Below are 23,944 nucleotides of genomic sequence, written 5' to 3' on the forward strand. Positions count from 1 at the left end.
TGTGATTCCCTTTCGGTTCCTGTAGGGCTTATCAATTGTACTGCTCATCTGGCACTTAATCAAATACTGGCCTTTGATATCACTTGTTATGTTGCGTAATTTTTAAATGATTATTTAATTTTAACATTTATGTTCCATCTCCAGATTGACAGTTTAAGACAACTTCTCTGACACATCCACACCAGTTCCTTCCTTCCTGTATTCTGCTACAACACGTGGCAAAAACACATGAAAAAAGTGGCATTAGGTATTAGGTATTACAGCCTACCACCAAATCTTCCTGTCTCTTGAGCTCATGACAATTTGAACACATCAGATCACTAGAAAAGTTAGTTATTTACAATGCAAAGGACACCCAGTCCCCAGACCAAATAATTATCCAGCCCAAAATTTCAGTGGTGCCATGGTTGGCCCTTGGCTAGAACAAAGGCTGCCTGAATGATTGCTTCAAAGGTCCCCAAAAAAGTGAAGCTAGAAAGCCCATTAAAATGGTTTTACACGATGGGCTTTCATGGGAGAATAATACATAATGGTTAAGGAAATGAAATCTGGGGCTCGACTGCCTGGGTTCAAATCTGACTCTACTACTTACTAGCTGTGTGTCTTGGACCCATTACTTCACCTTTTTGAGACAGAGATTCCTGCTCCATAATATGGAGACAACACAGTGTCTACTTCTGAAGGCTGCTGTGAGGATTAATAAACACAATAATAAATAAAGCACATAGAACAGCATCTGGCATTATATAAGTATTAGCCACCACCCTCATTATAATCACCAACTTACGTATGGGAGTAACGCAGGAGAAAACACCAACTGTTTCACTTCAGGGGTCATGGGAATTCGATTCCTCAAGAGAATGGTTTTTGAAGACTAAAAACAAATTCACGCCCAGTTCCTCAAATGTCAGAAGCTCTGCTTTCCCTCAGCTCACTCTGCTCCCACTCTTTATTCTTTAATGCTGCCTTGGCTGCCTAAAGGCCTGGATGCAAATGTTCTCATGTTTGAAGGGCAGATTACTTACACCATTACTATAATGCAGAACATTCTGGGGGAAAGCAGTTTGTTACATATGGAGAAACTGTTTTTCTCTTCTTGACCAAATAGGATAGGTGTTCTGTCTACCCTCTAAGGGGCTGCCAGCAAAGCCCTTGGAATCCAGGCCTTTTACCCTGCACTCTCCTCCTCCACAGAAAACTTTATGAAGGCGGAAGGATGTACTTGCTTCCTGCTGACTTTCCGTGCTGACGGTAGAGTCACCCCAAGAAATATACTGTTATCTTTTGTTTGTTGGCTTTTAAAAGCACACATTAGAAATATAACATTCAGACATAAAGGTAAAATCGAGTAAAAGAACAAAACTTTCCCTTTATTCCCCATCTTAGCTTCCCTTCCACGGAAGTAAACACTTTTTTTATTTTTTAAATTACATTTTTAAATTAAAAAAAATAAATAAATGAGACAAGGTCTCACTATGCTACCCAGACTGGTCTTGAACTCCTGAGCTCAAGTGATCCTCCCATCTCAGCCTCCCAAAGTGCTAGGATTATAGGTGTGAGCCACCACATTCAGCTGTAAACCCTTTTTCAATTTAATGTATGTCCTTAGAGATTTTTAGAATGCATTTGCTTTTATATATTTTTTATTAACACAAACATGTCTCTACATTTGGAGCTATATCATTTTAAGATTGGCTCTAACCGGTTTCTTACGGGTGGGCACTCAGGTTAACACGTAGACCTCAACTTTGTAGTGACCCAACTGTTGATCTGTAAGTAACTCAACTGTAGTTGCCAGGAAATCTAATCCATTTGGCGACTCTGTAGAGAGCACTGCCTCTCCAAAAGATTTGTTTCTTAAAGTCTGTCTATAAATGCAAAATGCCAGGTGAATTTACATACAGTTTGACTTTCAGATATAAGCACAACTACTGTTCAAATATACATTTAACTTAAAAATTTAAAACCAATGGAAAAATTAATTCAAGGTTAAAAAAGTTACAATTTATAGAAAGTTATCTAAAGTATTTTTTAGGGTCTATGCTTTGTCTCTAAATCCTGGTCTAGAGATTTTGGAAATCACATGGTCTTAAGCCATTTTATTCTTCTAATTAAAAAAAAGTCTTTATAAATTTCCTGACCTGAAGTTTTTAGTATATTATTACATTCCTCGTATCCAGGTATCATCTATAAGTACTTAGTGGAGAACAGGAAGGGAGAAATTTTGCATCTCTAACTAGTGAGCAACTGCTGTCTTTTCCTCTGCTAATAAATTACAGGCAGACTTGAACAGATGTCAGGTTGGCATTCAAAACCTAAAATATAGCTGAAAAGCAAGTTATGACTAATACAAGAAAAAAAGATGAATGTCAGAAAGCTTCATTTTTTTTTTTTCTTTTTTTCAAATTTCAGATAAGCTCTTTAGCCTTAGGGTTCCTTTTACAGAGCCCTGGAGTTCGGCTAGATGTCTTAACCCCCATTTAAAATGCAATCTCTCCTCATGAGTGGGGGTGTGAAAATGCATTTTAAGAGTGTCAGTGTTTATGTTAATCTTAGCAAGAACTCCCTCTCTCCCAAATATGGCATGCACAAAACTTTAGTGCCCTTTCTTCCACTATGTTTTATTTGCACTGTTTTTAGCATGTGAAAGATGTCTGTGTGATTGAAAGGTTCCTTATCTTCTCAGCAGTTCTATTTCATAGAGTAACTGCAATTTCACTTATGATATCAGAAAAGAGTTGCTTTCCTCTTGAATTTCAAAAGAAACCTTAAAAATACAATTGAAAATGGGCTTACAGAGGGAGACACTGGGGAAAGGAGACCAAAAAGAACACAGTGTCAGTTTCAAAGAATGGGGGCACAAGACCATAACAAGTGGCTTTCCTCCCCACTAGGTGGCCTGAACATCTACACTCCACAGATCCACTGAAAGACAGTGTGAGGCTGAGGTCTTCCCTCTTCACATCCTTTTCCTTCTAGGTCTTTCCTTGGGTAGATGTGAACCTATTCCCAGGATTACATTAAGAGATGCTGACTAATTCTTTAACAATTATTCCACTGTTCATTGAAAACGATGTGTTTCTTTGCTTTGACATTTATAATTTAGGGAGAATTGCCAGGGATGCTGAAAAAATGAAGTTTCTTTGCAGAAACTCTATCTTTGCTAACAAAATAGCTGTGAGAACTGAGGTAATCAACCATTTATTTATCCTGAACACTGTCCACAAAACTGCATACAGGGGAATAAGTGTGGTAAATACCCGAACACAAGTATTTAGTATCTATTCAGTTAACACCTGAATATGCTGAAAGACAGCAATCAGTTGTTGAATTTATTCACCCATACTTCCAGATACCAGCTTTGATGTTCACATTTCTACCCTGGTACTCAAATGTGGCTTCTATTAGCCCATAAAATTATGGATTTAAGGTAATTCTTAATTAAAAATCTGTTTTGTGGGGGGTTGGAGGGCATTCTAACTAAATATCTATTTGGTATTTACTAAGTGCAAGGTATAGGTTTAGTTTTCTTTGCTCGTTGCTCTCATATACTTCCAAGGAAGGGCTGCCCCACTTGGGTTTGGGTGAGCTCAACTGCTTCAGACAAGGGGAAAACTCAATAGTTACTGATTAAAACAGTAACAAAAACAAAAGTCTAAATTGATATTCCCCTAAATAATCCCCTTTCCTTTATCCCTCAGTCTAGAGAGCTTTATGTGACTTCCTTTCTCCTTTAAGGGTTTCCTTGATTTTAATTCTACAAAAATATAACAAAAGTACAAAAGCAGAAAGGTATACACTATCTTTTTTTTTTTTTTTTTTTTTTTTTTTTTTGAGACAGAGTCTTGTTCTGTCGCCCAGGCTGGAGTGCAGTGGCGCGATCTCGGCTCACTGCAAGCTCCGCCTCCCAGGTTCACACCATCCTCCTGCCTCAGCCTCCCGAGTAGCTGGGACTACAGGTGCCCATGACCATGCCCGGCTAATTTTTTCTATTTTTAGTAGAGACAGGGTTTCACCGTGTTAGCCAGGATGGTCTCGATCTCCTGACCTTGTGATCCACCCACCTTGGCCTCCCTAAGTGCTGGGATTATAGGAGTGAGCCACTGCACCCGGCCTAAGGTATACACTATCTATTTGAAAGACCTTCAAGAGAGAGACTAACAGATTGGAAACTCCATGACAGTTATTTTCATGTATATTACCTCATTGGTTCCCTAATTTTACTGCATAATTGTGTGCCTCTCGTTAAGTCCTTTAGTCTTCCTATACCTCATCAGCAACATTCTGTTCGTAGCTAAACTATATTTTCAATTTTGAAAAGGCAACATGAAGTTTTATAGACAAAAAGAAAACTCTGTTATCTAGAAGTATAATTATCAGTCTGATGAATATAATGACAGAAGAGAATATTCTAAATTTATCACTTCGTAAATTTGAAAATTGATAAATAGGCAAAAAATCCACTTAGTTAAGATTCCTGTTTATAAAGCAGACATAACTTTAGACTCCATAGTAAAGACAATAATTTGGTCTCAAGCCAAAAGTAAAGTTTTCTGCTTAAAACAAAAAAGCCCCATAACCTACATAAATTATTCTTTTCTAATCTTTTTTAAAAACTAGAACTGATTTAACCAGTCATACTCAGTGTCCAGCTGAATCTCCAAACCATATAGATCTGTCTAGTTAACAAAGAGTGGGGGAAAAAAATCCATTTTGTTCCCACCTGACATATCAAAAAAAAACAAAAAACCATACAGAATATGCATTAAAAAAACCACACAGAATATGCATAAAAAGAATTTGTATAATTTTATGTATATTCTGTCAAAATGTAACTATTTTTATTTATATACCTTTACCAAAGCCTAATGAGAGCTTTATAACCACACTGTAATTGGAGTGCAAGAAAAGATTTTACTATATAATTCCCCCAAAATTCAAAGGAAAAAAGAAGCCTCTATTGGAAGACAGGGAATGATACATGCATTACAAGAGAATTATTTCTCAGCCATTTAACCATTAAAAAAAAAAAAAAAGAGGAGCTTTACCTTTTTTTAGATACCCAGAAACTTCACCCAGAATAAAGAAAATAAGTTTTTCAATTCAGCTCAAAAGCCAGGGCAGCTTTATACTAGTTTGTCTTTTCAATGAAATTGATAACACAGGCTTCCTGATAGCAACAAGCCATAGAGAAAAAAAATACTTTTCTAAAAGGATAGAATTTATTTTTTGTCTAATTAAATTACTGTAAAAATATCAGAAAAATAAATCCATAAAAAAGGTTCTGGACAGTGGCACTCACAAAATTCAAATCCATAGTGCTTAGTCAAAAAACACATCAAAAACAACAAAAAGCACACTACTGTAATTCAACTCATTTCAATACGGATATCAGAAACAGATGAAATTCACTAACAAATTCCAAATCTGTTCTGATTTAATTTAAAACTCTCCAACAGCTGGCAAGGTCACAAACTGACCAGTGTGAGTCCAACTCCTTTACGCATTATCTACCCAACGCATACTGACGCTGCACGTAGCTTCAAGTGCAGGATCTAGATAATGCGCAAATAGCAAACTAGTATCTGAATAACTGTATTTTCAATAGCTTCCAAACAGTGAGAAAACATTTATAATTAAAAGAGATGGCTTACTACCAATGCAGTTATTTTTCTACTTGTTGGCTAAACAGTATAAATGTTCAAAGAAACAGAATCATTAGACTCTTCCTGCACTAGATCTCAGTTCTGAAAACTAGTAAAAACATTCCACAAGAATAACTTAGAACATTTGGAATCATCTTTTTATCCCTGCTTTTACCCAAAATACACTTAAACAATATTTTCATGTCTTGATCGAAAATACACATTACCAAGATAGTGAACTACCACATTTTAAAATATTTTCCCAATTAAAATTCTGCTTTTAATGGACGTGGCCTTTGTATCTTTGAGATAAAAAGTATGCTGTTGCCATTTCAAGGTGTATAAAACTCAGGTGATGAGGGTCTCTGTCATTTTCTCTTAATCCAATTCCAAACTCGACCTTTACCCACTGAACAGGTGTGTGCCGTGCCTGTAATTTATCTGAGTGAGTGACCAGGCAGAAAGGCTACCAACAATAGAAGGCTAATACAATCCAAGCACTCAGTGCCTAGAAAGCAGTTCTTATCCCCACCATAATAAATATACTTTTATCTTCCAGTAGCAATTTAAAGATAAAGAATGATGGGGATGAGGGGAGTAATATATTCATATTCCTTCCATTTTTTTGGATGCTGTTTTTACACTAATAGTCTGCCAGAAGCTGTTATGTTATACATTCCTTTCTCAGATATTGTTGCTCACATTCCAATCCAACGAATGATATGGATATGAAAACAGTCATGACAGCATTTCCACTGGGCAAATAAAGTCACTTCACACAGATAAATTAAATAAACCTTCAAGAAGAAAGTGATAAACGAATAGTGCACTTCTTTGCATGCAATACAGAAACTCCAATGTATATCCTCCATTTGTCTTTTTGGATCAAACTTATTTAATTTAAAAACATGCAAGTACCCATTTATTAGGTATGAAGATGTACTAACTGGGTAATGCAACAGTACAATAAAAAGGAACGGCAGCTAATGTTAGAACAATGCACACAGTCTAATAGATAGTTATTATTCAGCAGGGTAAATCTGACCCATAGTGATCTTTAGAGTCAGGTGAACTTTCTAAATATGCCCTATAGAAAAACATTCTTACATAAATAAATAAATAAAATGGAGTCGCTACTAGTATTATTACTCTCGGGGCAAGTTTCTAAATATGCCCCATAGAAAAGCATTCTTCAATAAATAAATAAACAAAATGGAGCCACCACAAGTCTTATTTCTATGATTTCTCCATAAAATTAAAATGTAATTTTAAAAGTTTTGGTATTATAAAAGTTTTTCAGAAAATTTATCTGTTCCTTTTTAAAGAAAAAGACAAAAATAATGGGTCTGAAAAATAATTTCAAAACTATTGAAAAGAGACACTTCATTGCATTAATTTATTTAATACAAGATTTTATAACATTTTCCTTTTTAAACTTACCCATCTGCTCCACAATCTCTGGAGGAAATACTCGGGAAGCAAATGCTCGTCGGAAAATATCTGAAAATTCCTTGTCTAGACCTCCTATTCCCATTTTTTCAAAGTTCCAGTCAGGATTGATAATTGATTGGCGATTTTCCTTGGTTTTAGCTTTGCCTATGTCAAACGAATATTATCAAATGTGAAACAAGGACTTTATCACTAAGTCTAAACAGACAGAACTCCCTGAGCATCTTAAATGAATAAAGAAACGCTACGCTTACATATACAAAAATGAACAATATAATCTTAGCTGATTTTACAGTCAGAAGGGTAAGTTTTGCTATGCTATCTACTTTGTCTGATCTCCATATATGGTAACACACTGTCAAATGACTAGCTAAACTTATGCTGTAGTCTATTTGTATCAGTCCATAAAACTTGGTTTTATTAACCTTCAATCTAACCAAATTAACTAACTCGGTTGATCAGAAGAAACGCCATATCTGATGAAGACAATACTAGCTGGCAGAAATGCAACTGAAATCTTGCAGTCACTGAAGTCTCCTAACGCAAGTTTATTTTAAAATACATATATTTATCCAGATTACGCTTATACAGGTGATTGGGCATATAACCCCTCAGCCTAAGGAAATATACTGAACAAGTTTGATATCTTCTTTGCTTTGTCTTCACTTGCACACAAAAGTCTGAAATCATCCTAAAGACTTCAATGATTACAAAACTCATGTTTAAAAATTCTCTCACAAGGACAAAAATTATCTAACTTAAATGTCAGAGTGTCACCTAAAGTAACTCAAGAGAACCACATTTACTATCTCAAACAAAGAATAAATTAAGTACCTTAGTATGCTCTATTGTAAACAAAAAATAAAGTAATAATATAGTTTTTATAAAACCAGGGAAGAAAATGTCACATTAAAAAAAGTTTATCCTAAGAAACGCTAAATATTTGAGGTGATATGTTAATTAGCCTGATCATTCTACAATGTATACATGTATTAAAACATCAAATTGTACCCTATAAATATATACAATTATTATTTGTCAATTAGAAATAAAGTAACACTTTTAAAAAGTTTATACTAGATGATAATTTTATGGTTAGAGTTTTGAGGCCTTAAGATTTCCTTTGGAAAGCGATGAAAAATATTTTTTCTTACACTCTACTGCCCTCTTGTGGGCAAAATTTACTGCATGCCAATCAACTACACAATTTTTTCCCATCGATCACTTAGAAATACCTATATTGTTTGAAAGTCATGCAACTTCCTTGGGATATCTTAACAAAAGGTACACAAAAATAAAATACAAAGAAATCACTTCATAAATGTACTAGATCAATAATAGGAAAATACATCCTACCTTCATAAAATGACATACAGGCATTAAAAATCATGTTATAGGTGTATATTTAAGATGTTTGAAACATGCTAAGCAAAAAAAGCAAATTACAAGACTATGAAAACAAAAGCAAATTTTAGAGTGTGTGAGTTGTTTTCGAGTACCTATCCATATTTTATAAATAAAATATTTTATAATTAACAAAAAACAATAAGGGGGAATGGTAATGTGTGGACCAGGAAATAAAGGCCACGCACTCAAAAGACTGTTAAGTGACCCTGGACATGATGATGTGCAACCAATGAAAACCCTCTACTCTCTAGTGGGGTAGACATCAACACAGTTAAATCAACCAAAAATAAGGATTAATGCCTAGTTAATGGCACATTATTCTGGTGAGTTACTATTCTCAGAGAACAAGCTGCATTGTTTTAATATGACAAAAATTGGGCTAGAGTACAAGAGTAGGACTGAACCATGAATCTGCTGGGAAGACTTGACCTGCACATTCATCACTTAATCACTAAAAGAAATGATGATGCTATCTCATTTAACACAAAACCAAGTGAGGGGCATTCTACAAAATAACTGACCGGTTCTCAAAGTCATAAAAGACAAAGTCTGAGGAACTGTCAGTGACTGAAGAAAACTCAAAAGACAGAACAACTAAATGCAATACGGGATCCTAAACTAGATCTTGGAACAGAAAAGGACACAATGGAAAAACTGGTGAAATCTCAATCAAATCTGTAGTTTAGTTAGCAGAAATGAAACCATGTTCATTTCTTATAATTGTACTTTTGATAATGTCAAATAAGACATTAACATCAGGGTAAGCTGGTAAAGGGCATACAGAAATTCTCTGAGCTATTTCTGCAAATCTTCTGTGAACCTAAAATTATCTCAAAATTAAAAGTTAAAAAATTAATTTGTTTCTTATTTTAGTGCGATTTCTAGGAATTAAAAATTACACATGTGGCTCACATTCTATTTCTACTGGACAAAGTTGATCCAGATGAAGGTTTTAAACGTTTTCATCAGCAAACTGACCAACAGGAAATACCCCATGCTTCTGTGATAAACTCTCTCAAGAGAGATGCCCCTCTTTCCTTTCCCCATTTGGAAATCACTGTAGTTGAGTTACATATAGAAATAGGCCCACTTCATTTCAAATCTTCTAAAAACTGTAAATCTTACCAATAAGATTAAGTGATGAATTTTCTGCTTTTTCAAATGCAACTTGACTGTTTCCAACAACCAGTCCTACTTCAATCTGTACAGAAAGACAATAATTAGTAGTCTAATACCAAATTTCTGGATTTCTCAAAGCAAGGCCAAAAGTGAGGGGGAAATGAGGTCTCTCTGGGCAAAGCAAACCTTCCAGACTATCATCTGAGCTACTTTTACTTTTCTCATAACTTTCTTCTACAATTCTTATATGCCTTATTTCCATGCCTATACCTTTCCAATAATGCGTTTCTTATTATTTATTTACAATAAATATCTGCATTCAAGCAAATTATATGTACATATATGTCACATTTTACATTACTATTAGGTCTGCAAATAAGTACATTTTAAGCTATATTTTAATAACAATGATGGCTATGAAAGCAATTTTTTCTCCCTACTATCTTAAGAGAGTACACAATATGAAAAAAATCACTAAGCAACAGATAGGAAAATTATAATCAATCTGCACAAATTACATTATAAAGATGATCTAATAAAGATGATCAGAAATAAAACCTACCTTCTGCCTTTTCCCTGTCGCAGGCTCTCCCTTCAGGATGCTAGGATCCATGGCTTCAATGTCCTTCACCAGTAAGCCAAAAAGCTTTTCGTTGAAGCTAAAGACAAGCTATGTATAAAATATGCAAGGGGAGAAAAATCACTTCATAATATAATGGTTTGATTCTCAGATCATCACTAATGTTTTTCAAATGCAGAAAACCAGTTTCTCTTATATACTCTCCAATCTGCTCCTCAAACTACTCATAGCCAATGAAGAAAAGGGAATTAGCACTTACGATCAGTGTTAATGACTACAAAACTCATGTTTAAAATTGCTTTCACACGGATAAAAAATATCTTAAACGTCAGAGTGCCACCTAAAGTAATTCAAGAGTACCACATTTACTATTTCAAACAAAGAATAAAGTATCTTAGTATTTATTCAAACACTACAGCCAGTTATATAATATTCACAAACACTCTTGGAAGCAGAAACTACAACTCCGTTTTACTAGTAAGGAAGCTGAGATGCAGAAAGAGGCTATGCAACAAGGCTCAAAGTCACAGTAAATGAGGGCGCCAGGAGTCAAACCTGGGTCTGTGACTCTACAATTCCTGCTTTTCTATCACTAGTACAAAATGCTTGCCCTACAAGTGCAGAGACAGCTTCTGAATGCTCAATTACTCATTCACCAAATCTTTGCTGAGTCCCTTCTAAAAGTTTGGTCTTCTTCTATGTGCTGGGGTATAACGGTAAATATTACAGGTTGGGCTGTCCATCAATCATGCTACTACCAGATACCACAAATGAGAAGAAACAGTAAGGACAGTGATCTGGAGTAAGATATTTACTACTTCTCTGAATTACGAAAGATTCTCTTTCATGGATTTACTGACTTTTACATGCTACTGAGTTTTAAATTATTATAAATACCAAAGCATTTTCTATTAAACATTCTCCTAAACATTTTCTATTAGGATACTAAAGCTAAAAGCAAAGGTAAAAACCATCAAGTTTAGCTAGGCAATCTGAGCACAATTTTAGTCATCCAATACACAACAGCACTGCAATGGCTCTCTGGTGAAGTGTCCTGATCTACTTTCATCAGAGACCTAACTGTACATGGTATTCCTGTCTTATTTTCTGTTTTCCTCAACTAAAGTTCTATGACAGTAGGGATCACATATATTTTGTTCACTGCCGATCTGCAGTGTCTAAAACAGTGACTGGTACTAGGTACTATCAAATATGTGTTTAATTAATTCTTATCTCAACTATGTCCCCTAGCTGTGTAGCCATGGGCATACCATTTACCTTCTTTAGATCTTAAATTCCTCATTTGGCCAGGCATGGTGTGTGTGGCTCACACCTGTAATCCCAGCACTTTGGGAGGCCGAGGTGGGAGGATCACTTGAGGTCAGGACCAGCCTGGCCAACATGGCAAAACCCCATCTTTACTAAAAATACAAAAAAAATGGCTGGGCATGGTGGCTCATGCCTGTAATCCCAGCACTTTGGGAGGTCAAGGCAGATGGATCACCTGAGCTCAGGAGTTCGAGACCAGACTGATTAACATGGTGAAACCCCATCTCTACTAAAAGTACAAAATTAGTAGGGTGTGGTGGTGCATGCCTGTAATCCCAGCTACTCGAGAGGCTGAGGCAGGGGAATCACTTAAACCCAGGAGGCGGAGGTTGCAGTGAGCCGAGATCACGCCATTGCACTCTAGCCTGGGCAACAAGAGCAAAACTCCGTCTCAAAAAAAAAAAAAAAAAAAAAAAATTGCTGGGCATGGTGGCACATACCTGTTAATCCCAGCTACTCAGGAGGGAGAGGCAGGAAAAACACTTGAAGCCAGGAAGTGGAGGTTGCAGTGAGCTGAGATGGTGCTGCTGCACTCCAGCCTGGGTGACAGGGTAACACACCATCTCAAAAAATAAATGAATAAATAAATAAAATTTAAAAAAATAAAAAAATAAAATTCCTCATTTGTAAATGTGGAGTTAGATAAGGTAATCTCTTGAGGTTCGTTCCAATTCTCTTCTTAAAATAATGCACTATATTCTTTTCCTATCTAGCAGGAATTCAGTTTTTTAAGATTCTCAAATAAGCCCATAACCAAAATAAGAACTTTTATTTTTTTTGAGATGGTCTCGATCTGTCACCCAGGCTGGAGTGCCGTGGCACAATCATGGCTCACTGCAGCCTCAACCTCCCAGGCTCAAGCAATCCTCCCACCTCAGCCTCTTGAGTAGTTGAGACCACTACACACAGCTACTTTTTAAAAAATTTTTGTAGAGACAGGGTCTCACTATGTTGCCCAAGCTGGTCTTGAGCTCCTGGGCTCAAGCGATCCTCCCACCTCAGTCTCCCAAAGTGTTGGGATTACAGGCATGAGCCACCATGTCTGGCCAAGAGCTACATTTTCTACAGAACTATATTAGTGAAAGAGACAGACATTCCAGAGGCAAAACAAATGTCCTATGATATAAAAAGAAATTTCAGATATATACGTCTACAGGGTTCCCAAATTTGCTGAGGGAAAAGCTGCTATAATTATACATGACATTTTAATCTAAAAGCTACTTTAGTGAAGTTCAGTAAATACATCTCCCTCACTTTTATCACTCACCTTGGATATACAAGTTGATACGCAAAGCTCCTCTCACTTTTTAAAAGGTAGAATTAATTTTGGACAACTGCAGAAATTAGAATACCTATAAAGTTAAAGGGATGAAAGAAAATTTAAAACTACCTGTTGTCCCACTGAGAAGGCCTGGTTGTTGAATTGCTGAATAAACTCTGCTGCCATCTTGTCGGTGTCATAAGGGTTGGAGTCAATGCTTTTTTTCTGCAGGAAATCAATCTCGATGGTCATTGTGCCAATACACTGTTTGGCTTTGTCAAATGTATATAAGGAGACTACGGGAAAAAAAGAAGCATTTTTTAAAAAATCACAGGAGTACCAAATACCTGTAGTGTTTCTAGTAACTAAAATTTTCACATAAATGAATCATAATCAAACTACTTCACCAAAAATGGGGTTTAAATAGCCTTCACTGGAGGAACACACAGGTACAGGTTTAAAAAATAATAGTCACTAGAGATTTTCTTCCCCATCTGAATTAATTAGAAATATTGAACGGCAGGCCGGGCATGGTGGCTCACGCCTGTAATCTCAGCACGTTGGGAGGCTGGGGCGGGCAGATCATGAGGTCAGGAGATCAAGACCATCCTGGCTAACACAGTGAAACCCAGTCTCTACTAAAAATACAAAAAACTGGCCGGGCGTGGTGGCAGGCACCTGTAGTCCCAGCTTCTTGGGAGGCTGAGGCAGGAGAATGGCGTGAACCCGGGAGGTGGAGCTTGCAGTGAGCTGAGATCGCGCCACTGCACTCCAGCCTGGGCAACAGAGCCAGACTCTGTCTCAAAAAAAAAAAAAAAAAAAAGAAATATTGAACGGCAGTTTCTTTGTTGTTATCCCTCATCTCACTCTCATCAGGATCACAATCCTCCCCACAGGGCCTCTGCATCTTTCTCCTCATTTAATGCAGTACAGTATGGAATGCCCCAATACAGTTGGCATAACATGCTATTTCCAAATAAGATTTTTGTTTGACACAAAAGAACAGCTAAGGTGGGATGTGGATGAATTATTTTGGCCTAAGAAAGTAGGAAGCAAGGCAAAAAAAAGATGCTTGAAAAAACAATGTTTACTAGCGGAATCTGCTCCAGAGCAAGTTAGAGTTTGACATTTCTTTTCTACTACTACAAAAATGTTTCCTGAGCACCTGCTACATCTAGGGAACTACAATAAGTTCTACATGTACAGCATGTAGATAAAGGCAAGGACCAGGTTTTTAACTCCTCTTCATATTAACAGCATCTAACAGTTTATTTCAGGTGCTTAATATATTCATGAACTGTTTAAATGAAACAATAATAACAGAAAACCCATGGTCTCCATGCTAATAACAAAGGAGGCAATAAAGCATACATACAAAGCTTTGGGTAAGAAAATTCCTGTTCAAGCCACATAAAAAGTTCTAAAGTGACTTTTAGGTTACAATGTAATAAATTTAAATATTAAAGTGTTACACATGATTTTACATCATGTAATAACTGTTCGACCAAAAACCTTTAATTGTACAACTACAACACAGTTTACATATCATATTTTTAGAAAAATATGTGTTAAAACAAATTTTGCTGGTGACAGATAATTACAAAGAAGCATTTCCCTAGGGAAAAAAACTTGACTCTTAAATCAGCTCAAAAAGTATACTTATAAATGCCAGTTTATAAACAAACTTTTAAAGCAAAAAAATTTACAGTGCTGTATACTGTAGTGGTACTATTAGGAAAGAGTAGAGTAGGCTACCCAGAAAAGTTCAAGAGGATTTTTGCATTTGAGTTTCCCCAAGAGGGCAACTTGATTATGCCTAGTAAGAAAGAGTCTATTGCTACTCTTCAATAAGGCTTCACACACACACACACACACACACACACACACAGACAGACACACACACACACACAGACAGACGCACACACACACATTTATTTTCCCTTTAGGTTCCCTGAAGATAATTGTCCTAAAATTTGCCAGTCGCCCCTTAAGGATACAGTAGCAGCTCTCTTAAGCAACCTCCACTGAGCTGAGTCATCAGAAAGCTGACCAACTTTTATCCCTCCAACATATACCCATCAGCTTATGGTTTGCCTAACACTCAGAGCTTGTAGACGGGAGTTGCTACACATCATGGGTCAACCAAGTTCATTCTGGTATCTGTCTGTGCTAGTTACGCTTGTTACAGTTAATTATGAAATATAATTAAATAGTATAAAAACTTCTGAAGGCCTAGTTGTTGAACTGTTATTACAATGACTTTGACATTCTAGAATAGATATTATAAACCGAAGTTGAAAGCTTTGGGAAAATTTTTTAAATGAAGAGTTTCTTCTAGAAAAAAAAAATACTGCTGGCCGGGCGCGGTGGCTCACACTTGTAATCCCAGCACTTTGGGAGGCCGAGGTGGGCGGATCACGAGGTCAGGAGATCAAGACCACGGTGAAACCCCGTCTCTACTAAAAATACAAAAAAAAATTAGCCGGGCATGGTGGCGGGTGCCTGTAGTCCCAGCTACTCGGAGAGGCTGAGGCAGGAGAATGGCATGAACCCAGGAGGCGGAGCTTGCAGTGAGCCAAGATCGCGCCACTGCACTCCAGCCTGGGTGACAGAGCGAGACTCCGTCTCAAAAAAAAAAAGAAAAAAAAATACTGCTAACTAGGTATAAGCATTAAAATTAGAAAAGGCTGGGAGTGAACTCTACAGAAATCCAAGAGGTTTCAGCACTCTCAGATGCTCTACAAAATCTAAGTTCTCCAGCCATTTCAAAGAAATCCACCTGGAAATTATGGGTGAAGTGTATGCACAAAAGATAATACAGAACTCCAATCCATGGACCACACCTCCAAGAAAAAGCCTTTAATCAACTTTTCACTTAACTACCAGTTCAAGTCACATGGGGTAAGTGAGCTTCTACAGTTCTCACCACAAAAGCAGGTTATAAAAAAAGACTTTTTTCACACTTGCTTTGAACAACAGGCATGGCACTTTTGTGAGTTAGAGGTCAAATAGCAAGAGGTAAACAAAAGAAGTCACTGTGCAGTATTAAATGTCTGTTGCAAAGATTCTAGTGGTTTACAAACAAAGCTGTTCTCTTCAAAGGGACTTTGAGTATGTGTGTTTCAACAGATTCTGCTAGCAATCAGAAGAATCCAAGTAAATAATTTGTCTGTGCCTTGATTTGTCACATCTATAAATCAAGACTGAACTAGATAAGTCTTCATGGTCGTTTCATACTCTAAATTCTGTTCTAAACTTATTTCTTATATTCTAGCCCCTTGAGTTATGTACAAGGATTTTCTGTAAACTCTTATTTTATATTTGAGACACAGTCTTGCTCTGTCACCCAGGCTGGAGTGCAATGGCACGATCTCAACTCATTGCAAACTCCACCTCCCGGGTTCAAATGATTCTCGTGCCTCAGCCTCCCAAGTAGCTGGGATTATGGGCACACGCCACCATGCCCAGCTAATTTTTGTATTTTTAGTAGAGACAGGGTTTCACTATGTTGGCCAGGCTGGTCTCGAACTCCTGACCTCAAGTGATCTGCCTGCCTTGGCCTCCCAAAGTGCTGGGATTACAGGCATGAGCCACCACGAATGGCCAATTTTCTGTAAACTCTTCAAATGAAATTGTTTGTATAATCAGATTTCTGTATTTAAAGGGGGACATATACATATTTTAACTACTTCAAAAGCAAAATAACAAAGCCTGAGGAAGGAACATAAAACGCACTGAAGATCAAATAATAAGATCAAATTTTGGCTAAAAGTTTCAGAATACTCTCCTGTCTCCAATTCTGGATGGCTTGCTCCTTCTTAACATTTCCTAGAATGGCCAGGTGCGGTGGCTCACACCTGTAATCCCAGCACTTTGGGAGGCCGAGGTGGGCAGATCACCTGAGGTCGGGAGTTTGAGACCAGCCTGACCAACATGGAGAAACCCCGTCTCTACCAAAAACTACAAAATTAGCCGGGCACAGTGGCACATGCCTGTAATCCCAGATACTCAGGAGGCTGAGGCAGGAGAATCGCTTGAACCCGGGAGGTGAGGTTGCAGTGAGCCAAGATTGCACCATTGCACTCCAGCCTGGGCAACAAGAGTGAAACTCTGTCTCAAAAAAAAAAAAAAAAAATTTCCTAGAAAGTACAGGTTATATGCTGAGTAACTTTGATAGGCAAAAGAGCTTAGTTGTTTCCCTCATGTAGTAAAAACATTTATAGGTTGAAATCTTAATGTAAAAATGAATATGATGATTCAGCAGTTCCATTTCTAGATGTCTGTCCCAGAAAGATGCTAGAACATTTGTCTAACAACACATCTATAGGGAGGTTCATTGCAGCATTATTTATAGTACTTAAACATTGAAAAATGTTTATCAGTAGGAGAACAATGAATAAAATGTAGTATATTCATAATGTAGAATACTGCACAGCAATTTTTATTGAAACTAAAACTTGGCCAGGCACGGTGGCTCACACCTGTAATCCTAGCACTTTGGGAGGCTAAGGAGGGAAAATCACTTAAGTCCAAGATTTAGACACCAGACTGGGCAACACAGTGAAACCCTATCTCTACACAAAATAAAAAAATTAGTCAGGTACTGAGGCTGCAGTGAGCCATCATTGCACCACTGCACTCCAGCCAAGTGAGACTCTGTCAAAAAACAAACAAACAAACAAAAAAACCAACTTTATGTACATTTATTAAAGATGGACGGCCTGACCAGGCATGGTGGCTCACACCTGTCATCCTAGTACTTTGGAAGGCTGAGGTGGGTGGATCACCAGAGGTCAGGAGTTCAAGACCAGCTTGGTCAACATGGTGAAACCCCATCTCTAATAAAAATAGAAAATATTAGCCAGCGTGGTGGTGAGTGCTTGTAATCCCAGCTACTCAGATGGCTGAGGCAGGAGAATCGCTTGAACCTGGGAGGAGAGGTTGTAGTGAGCCAAGATCACACCACTGCACTCCAGCCTGGGCAACAAGAGCGAAATTCCATCTCAAAAAATGATGGATGGCCCTTGGAAACATAATATTGAATGACAAAAGTCTACTGCAGAAAGGTTTGTACAGTATAATACCATTTTGTGCATTAAAGACACCAAAACAATATCATAATGTCATAATGCATGTATATGTGTGTGTGTATATATATTCATGTCATCGTCATACTGAAGAAATTTGAATAAGTATATTTAAAATATTGGCCTGGCGTGGTGGCTCATGCCTGTAATCCCAGTATTTTGGGAGGCTGAGGTAGGTAGATCATTTGAGGTCAGGAGTTCGAGACCAGCCTGGCCAACATGGCAAAACCCCTTCTCTACTAAAAATACAAAAATTAGCCAGGTGTGGTGGCACATGTCTCTAATCCCAGCTACTCAGGAGGCTGAGGCAGGAGAATTGCTTGAACTGGGGAGGAGGAGGTTGCAGTGAGCTGAGATCGTGCCACTGCACCCCAGCCTCAGCGACAGAGCGAGATTCCGTCTCAAAAATAAATAAATAAACAAATAAAAATATAATTACTACTGACTGTAGTAATGTACTGACTGTAGTTTTCAAACGCATTTTAAGGCCAATGTTCCTAAATAGAAAAGACCAAACTGTTACAATTTCAAGTGCTATGGGCAGCACCATGGACAGTATCTCAGGCAGCACCACAGTCAGCACCATGGTCAGTCCCAAAGGGACAAGAGTCCTGAAGATTTCATCCTGGATCAAAGAAGATTGAGAATGTTTTCTTATTTTATGGCTAATAGCAATTTAATACAAAACACTAATAAGAAAGATTTTATAAACAAAAAATAAGTGTATCCAGTTCTTTGAATAAACTTGGACTTTACAATAATAGGTGTATATATAGTGGTCAAAACATTAGCCTGTAACACTTAAAATATGACATTGCCAGATGGAAAGAAGACCGACTAAATGATTCCTCTAGAAGATTCCCTCAGACTAAAATCACTGACTTGACTAAAATGTTTCACCTTACGGAACTCCCATTCCAATACTTGAGCACTCCTCCTTCAAACCACACCTCCTATCCTATCTTGGTCTACATCTCTACTTAAACCGAATCAGTTTTCAACCTTTATGGTCACATCATCCACATCACTTGGGCCCCAAAACCCTACCTGCCCTCAAGCTTACTCCACTTTAGTCCCACCTGATCACTGGGTTTTACAATTTTGCTTAAGTCTGTTTGAGCCACTTCTTTAAAGATCTGACTTTACAATCAAGATAAGCATTTCTGTTAGCAGGAGAATGCTTTTATAACTTAAACCGCAAAGCATATTTCTCAACTCATCAAAATTTATAATCTTGAATTTCTGTATCTTGTCACAATAGAAAATATCTAGATTCAAAGTTTTAAGTACTCTTAGCCTTATATTTAGAAAAATTAATTTATGAAAATTAGAAACCTAAGCTACATTCTACCCCACTTTCTCATTAAATTTAACAAGTGTTCATACTTCCACAAAGAAAAAGCCAACTAAAAATAACCCCAATGTTGGCTGGGCACGGTGGCTCACACTGTAATCCCACCACTCTGGGAGGTCAAGGCAGGTGGATCACGAGGTCAAGAGATCGAGACCATCCTGGCCAACATGGTGAAACTCCACCTCTACTAAAAATACAAAAATTAGCCGGGTGTGGTGGCGGGCGCCTGTAGTCCCAGCTACTTGCAAGGCTGAGGCAGGAGAATCGCTTGAACCCTGGAGGCGGAGGTTGCAGTGAGCCGAGATTGCACCACTGCACTCCAGCCTGGCAACGGAGCAAGTCTCCATCTCAAAAATAAAATAAAATAAAATAACCCCAATGTTTAAATTCCATCTAACTTAGAAAAAATTATAAGTTGTCAGGTTCCTAAATGAGGAGTAGGATAAAAGAAGTGTGTGTGTGTGTGTGTGTGCACGCATGTGTGTGTACAGAGAGAGACAGAGAGCCAGAGAGGAAGATAGGGAACCAGAATGATAAAGAAAATATGACAATTGGTAAAGCTGGGTAAAGGTAGTAAACAGAAATTCTTCGTATTATTTTTGCAAGCTTTCTATAAATACAATTTTTTTTTAAGTTTTAAAGACAAGCAGAAAAAAAGCTGGTTTAATTACACTTGCATTTTCTTTCCTTTCCCTACTGTATCCATGAAGTTGACATAAAATCATCTGACTAAAGACAACTCATACTCCATTTCCTAACTTTGCCACAATGCCTAAGACACAATGCCAGTTTTTGCTTATTAGCTCTTTGGCTTATTATCTATTAGCAGCTTAGTCTTTCCACCCCGCCACCCCCCCCCCAACTGGAAGTCATAAATTGCTTTCCTTGCCTTGAACTATGATGACCTTATCACATACTTCATAAAAGATATAGGAACAGAGGTACCATAACTATTTCCTTCTCATTCTCATAGATGTAACCAGTCTTCTGATACAATGAATGTTTAAGGTCTGACCACTAGTAATAGAAAATTGTACAGATCTCAATAACTGTGAGAAAATCACATAGAAAATCTTTATCAGGTGGCTAAAAAATATACCTACCTTCTATTTCTTGCCCAATAGAAAGCCCAGCCCATTTTCTCTGTAAAGTAAAGGAGAAAAAAAGATACTTAAAACCAAAGCAATCAAAATTAGACAAGAAAAAAAGAGGAACTTTAATGAATTTTAGGAATACACTCAAAGATCAAAACATGGTATGCTATTATGGTTGAACTGTGCTCTCTCCCTCCAAAGTATGTTGAAGTCTTAGCCCCCAACACCTGTGGATGTGACTTTATTTAGAAATACGATCTCTGCAAATGTTATCAAGTTAACATGAGGTCATAATGAATTAGGGTGAACCCTAAGCCAATATGACTGGTGTCCTTCTAAGAAACAGACATAGACACACAGACAGAACGCCATCATGTGATAGCAGAGGCAGAAATTGAAATGACGCAGCTACAGCCAAGGAACACCAAAGGACTGCCGGCAACACCAGAAGCTAAGCACAGAACAGATTCTTCCCTAGAGCCTTCAGAGAGGGAATAGCTCTACTGACACCTTGATTTCAGACTTCCAGTCTCCAGAATGGTGAGAGAATAAATCTCTGTTGTTTTAAGCCACCCAGTAATGGTTCGTTACTTACCCTAGGAAAGTAATGCCTGTGCTACAGTTTACATCTGAACATCTGTTCCAAAACGTGCAAAGCTTGCCTTTTGCAGTAAAGCTGGCACCACTGAGAAAGATGCTCCTTTGCACAATATGATGCTACAGAAGGTCTTCACTGTATCAGATCACACTTCAGTGTTCTAAATGTACTGCTGCAGTTAGTTTTACTGTTTGTTACAGTATCTCAAAAAGGAAGACATTCGATTCATGAAGACTAAATTAAAACTGGTCAGAAAATCTATTTTGAAACCCAATCAGGGACTGAAATCATTAGATGGTCATAGCTACTCTTTGTATACTAGCCAGAAGATTTTTAGACATTTACAGCTAGATTTTAGGCTTTCCCAAATCCCTACTGTTTACAATGGCAAGAAGTATGAAGGCAGGCCAGATTGTGTTTACGCAGGATTCTGGGGTTTGCTTGGTATAGATTCAAAATTAGTAATTACTGATAACACTCCAAAGAACAATGAGAAAAACAATTTTTGGCTGAAAATCAGTAGTTCACCTGCTCATCCAAACACTGAAGACTTTGTGGTGGGTAATTCAGAAGAGGCTGCACTGTGAATATGTGTAACAAGTGCTCTCCCTTGCAGCTTTCTTACCACATCATGTTTCCCTCCACTCTGCCCTTCACCTCCCCCAGAAGACCTCTTCTGTAAAACCCCATCCCACTTCTGGACAACCTGAAATTTAGCACCATGCTTGTTAAGCTTAGACTTTAAGTCACAAGGAAGCCACATTTAGGTTCTGTACTTCAATCCCAAAGACAGCTGATATGGTTTGGCTTTGCCCCCACCCCAAATCTCATCTTAAATTGTAGTTCCCATAATCCCCATGTGTCATGAGAGAGACCCAGTGGGAGGTAACTGAATCATGGGCGTGGGTTCTCCCATGCTGTTTTCACGATAGTGAATAAGTCTCAGGAGATCTGATGGTTTTATAAAGGGCAGTTCCCCCGCACATGCTCTCTTGTCTGCCGCCATGTAAGGCATGACTTTGCTCCTCCTTCGCCTTCCACCATGATTGTGAGGCCTCTGCAGCCATGTGGAACTGTGAGTCCATGAAATCTCGTTTTTCCTTATAACTTATCCAGTCTCCAGTATTTCTTCATAGCAGTATGAAAATGGACTAATACAACAGTCCTTAGGGATAACAACAGTAGCTATTGTATAAGGTTGTTTGGAGAATTAAATGAGCTAACACATGCCAAAGTACCTAGAATAGAGGCTGGCCTACAGTGAATGTTGGGGAAATTTTTTTTTTTTTTTTACAAAACAGAGACAAGGAGAAATTGTCACACCTCAAGCTATTGCTAACAATCAGAATCCCAAATGGAACTCTGTAAAAGCCGGAGAACCCTGGAATATCCCAAACTTTTAATCTATAGAAACAAACGTGAAAGTGGTCTGGATAATGAAGAGGCATCAAACAGACAGGTGGATTAGTAAGCGAAAATTTCCTGTAATTTTTGAGGGCTTCAAGAGATCTTCAATAGTTCCTTTTTTTCCCCTTTTTTTAAGAGACAGAATCTCACTCTGGAGCAAAGGCTGGAGCATGGTGGCACAATCATAGCTCACTACAGCCTCGACTTCCTAGGCTCAAGTGATCCTCCCAACCTCAGCCTCCCAAGTAGCCTGGACTACAGGCATGTGCCACCATGCCCAGCTAATTAAAAAACATTTTTTTTTTGTAGAGACTAGTGTGGGGGACAAGGGTCTCACTATGCTGATCTGGAATTCTTGGTCTCAAGCGATCCTCCTCCACCTCCCAAAGCACTAGGATTACAATCGTGAGGCACCTGGCCCATCTAATAGTTTTTGTTTTTTTCTTTTTTAAACAGGGTCTCACTTTGTCACCTAGGCTAGAGTAAAGTGGCACTATCTCACCTCACTGCAGCCTCGACTTCCTGGGCTCAAGTGATCCTCCTGCCTCAGCCCTCCAAGAAGTTAGGAATACAGGCATGCACCACCACACTCAGCTAATTTTTATATTTTTAGTAGAGGTGGGGTTTCGCCATGTTGCCCACTGGTCTTGAACTCCTGGACTCAAGTGATCCACCAGCTTTGGCCTCCCAAAGTGCTGGGATTATGCACGAGTCATTGCACCCAGCCTGACAGTTCTTAAATGAGTGTTTGATCTCTTTCTCTAAACCTACAGGGAAGTCAATCAATGCTCATTAGCATACTAGGAGGAGGTAGGAATTTCATTTACATTACTTAGGACTGGGGTCACTCAGCAGCCTGAGTAAAATGATAAGGGAGAAGAGGATACAAACTAGTATTCTTGGTGCTTTATATTATGTATGATGTGCCTGGGACAGCACTAAGCAATCTAATTCTCTGGATTCCACAGAATCCACCAACGGTTGTAACTGTAATCACAACCCATCCAGTTGTTATGGGAGCCTAGCAACTTATGTTGTAATTTGAGACTCTTTCCAAATTCTTTAGTATAACGCCATCACATTATAAAATCACCATTCTTAGATATCAACTTTACAAATAAAAGGTTTTCTATCTTTTCTGTTACCCTGGGAGTTAACATTAAAATAACTTGACCCTTTATGTGATAGCTGACTGATTTTACTGCAAAATCTTTAAAAATTAGGAAAAAAAAAATCAAGCTAAAAGAAGGCAGCCATAGCAAAAACTGGCAATTAAGATCTGTCTTTAGGTTGGGCATGATGACTCACACCCTATAATCCCACCACTTTGGGAGGCCAAGGTGGGAGGATTACTTGAGCCCAAGAGTTAAAGACCAGCTTGGGCAACACAGTTAAGACCCCATCTCTACAAAAAATTTTAAAATTAGTCAGGCACAGTGGTACAAGCCTGTAGTCTCAGCTACTCAGGAGACTGAGGTATGAGAATTGCTTGAGACCGGGAGCCATGATCGTGCCACTTCACTCCAGCCTGGGTCTCAGAACAAGACCCTGTCTTTAAAAAAAAAAAAAAAAAAAAAGAAGACTGTATCTTTAAATTCCTTATATAATACTTAG

General features: G+C 38.0%; 1 protein-coding gene across 7 annotated transcripts in view; it reads right to left on the reverse strand.

Annotated features, from left to right (window-relative positions):
- NSF (N-ethylmaleimide sensitive factor, vesicle fusing ATPase) overlaps nt 1–23,944 on the reverse strand; it is a 167,085-nt gene that overhangs the window by 108,674 nt on the left and 34,467 nt on the right. For all 7 annotated transcript variants that reach the window (XR_010118223.1, XR_010118224.1, XM_055258381.2 and 4 more), the window contains exons 4-8: nt 20,335–20,374; nt 12,920–13,086; nt 10,183–10,290; nt 9,627–9,702; nt 7,086–7,241 (exon numbers count right to left, since the gene is read on the reverse strand). Coding sequence is in view for 5 of the 7 variants with exons in the window: in XM_055258381.2 (XP_055114356.1) it covers nt 7,086–7,241; nt 9,627–9,702; nt 10,183–10,290; nt 12,920–13,086; nt 20,335–20,374 (547 nt within the window). In the remaining 2 variants the exon portion in view is untranslated. The remainder of the gene's footprint in view (nt 1–7,085; nt 7,242–9,626; nt 9,703–10,182; nt 10,291–12,919; nt 13,087–20,334; nt 20,375–23,944) is intronic.

The sequence above is a fragment of the Symphalangus syndactylus genome, chromosome 20 (genome assembly GCF_028878055.3).
Source record: "Symphalangus syndactylus isolate Jambi chromosome 20, NHGRI_mSymSyn1-v2.1_pri, whole genome shotgun sequence".
In the NCBI taxonomy this organism is placed as follows: domain Eukaryota; kingdom Metazoa; phylum Chordata; class Mammalia; order Primates; family Hylobatidae; genus Symphalangus; species Symphalangus syndactylus.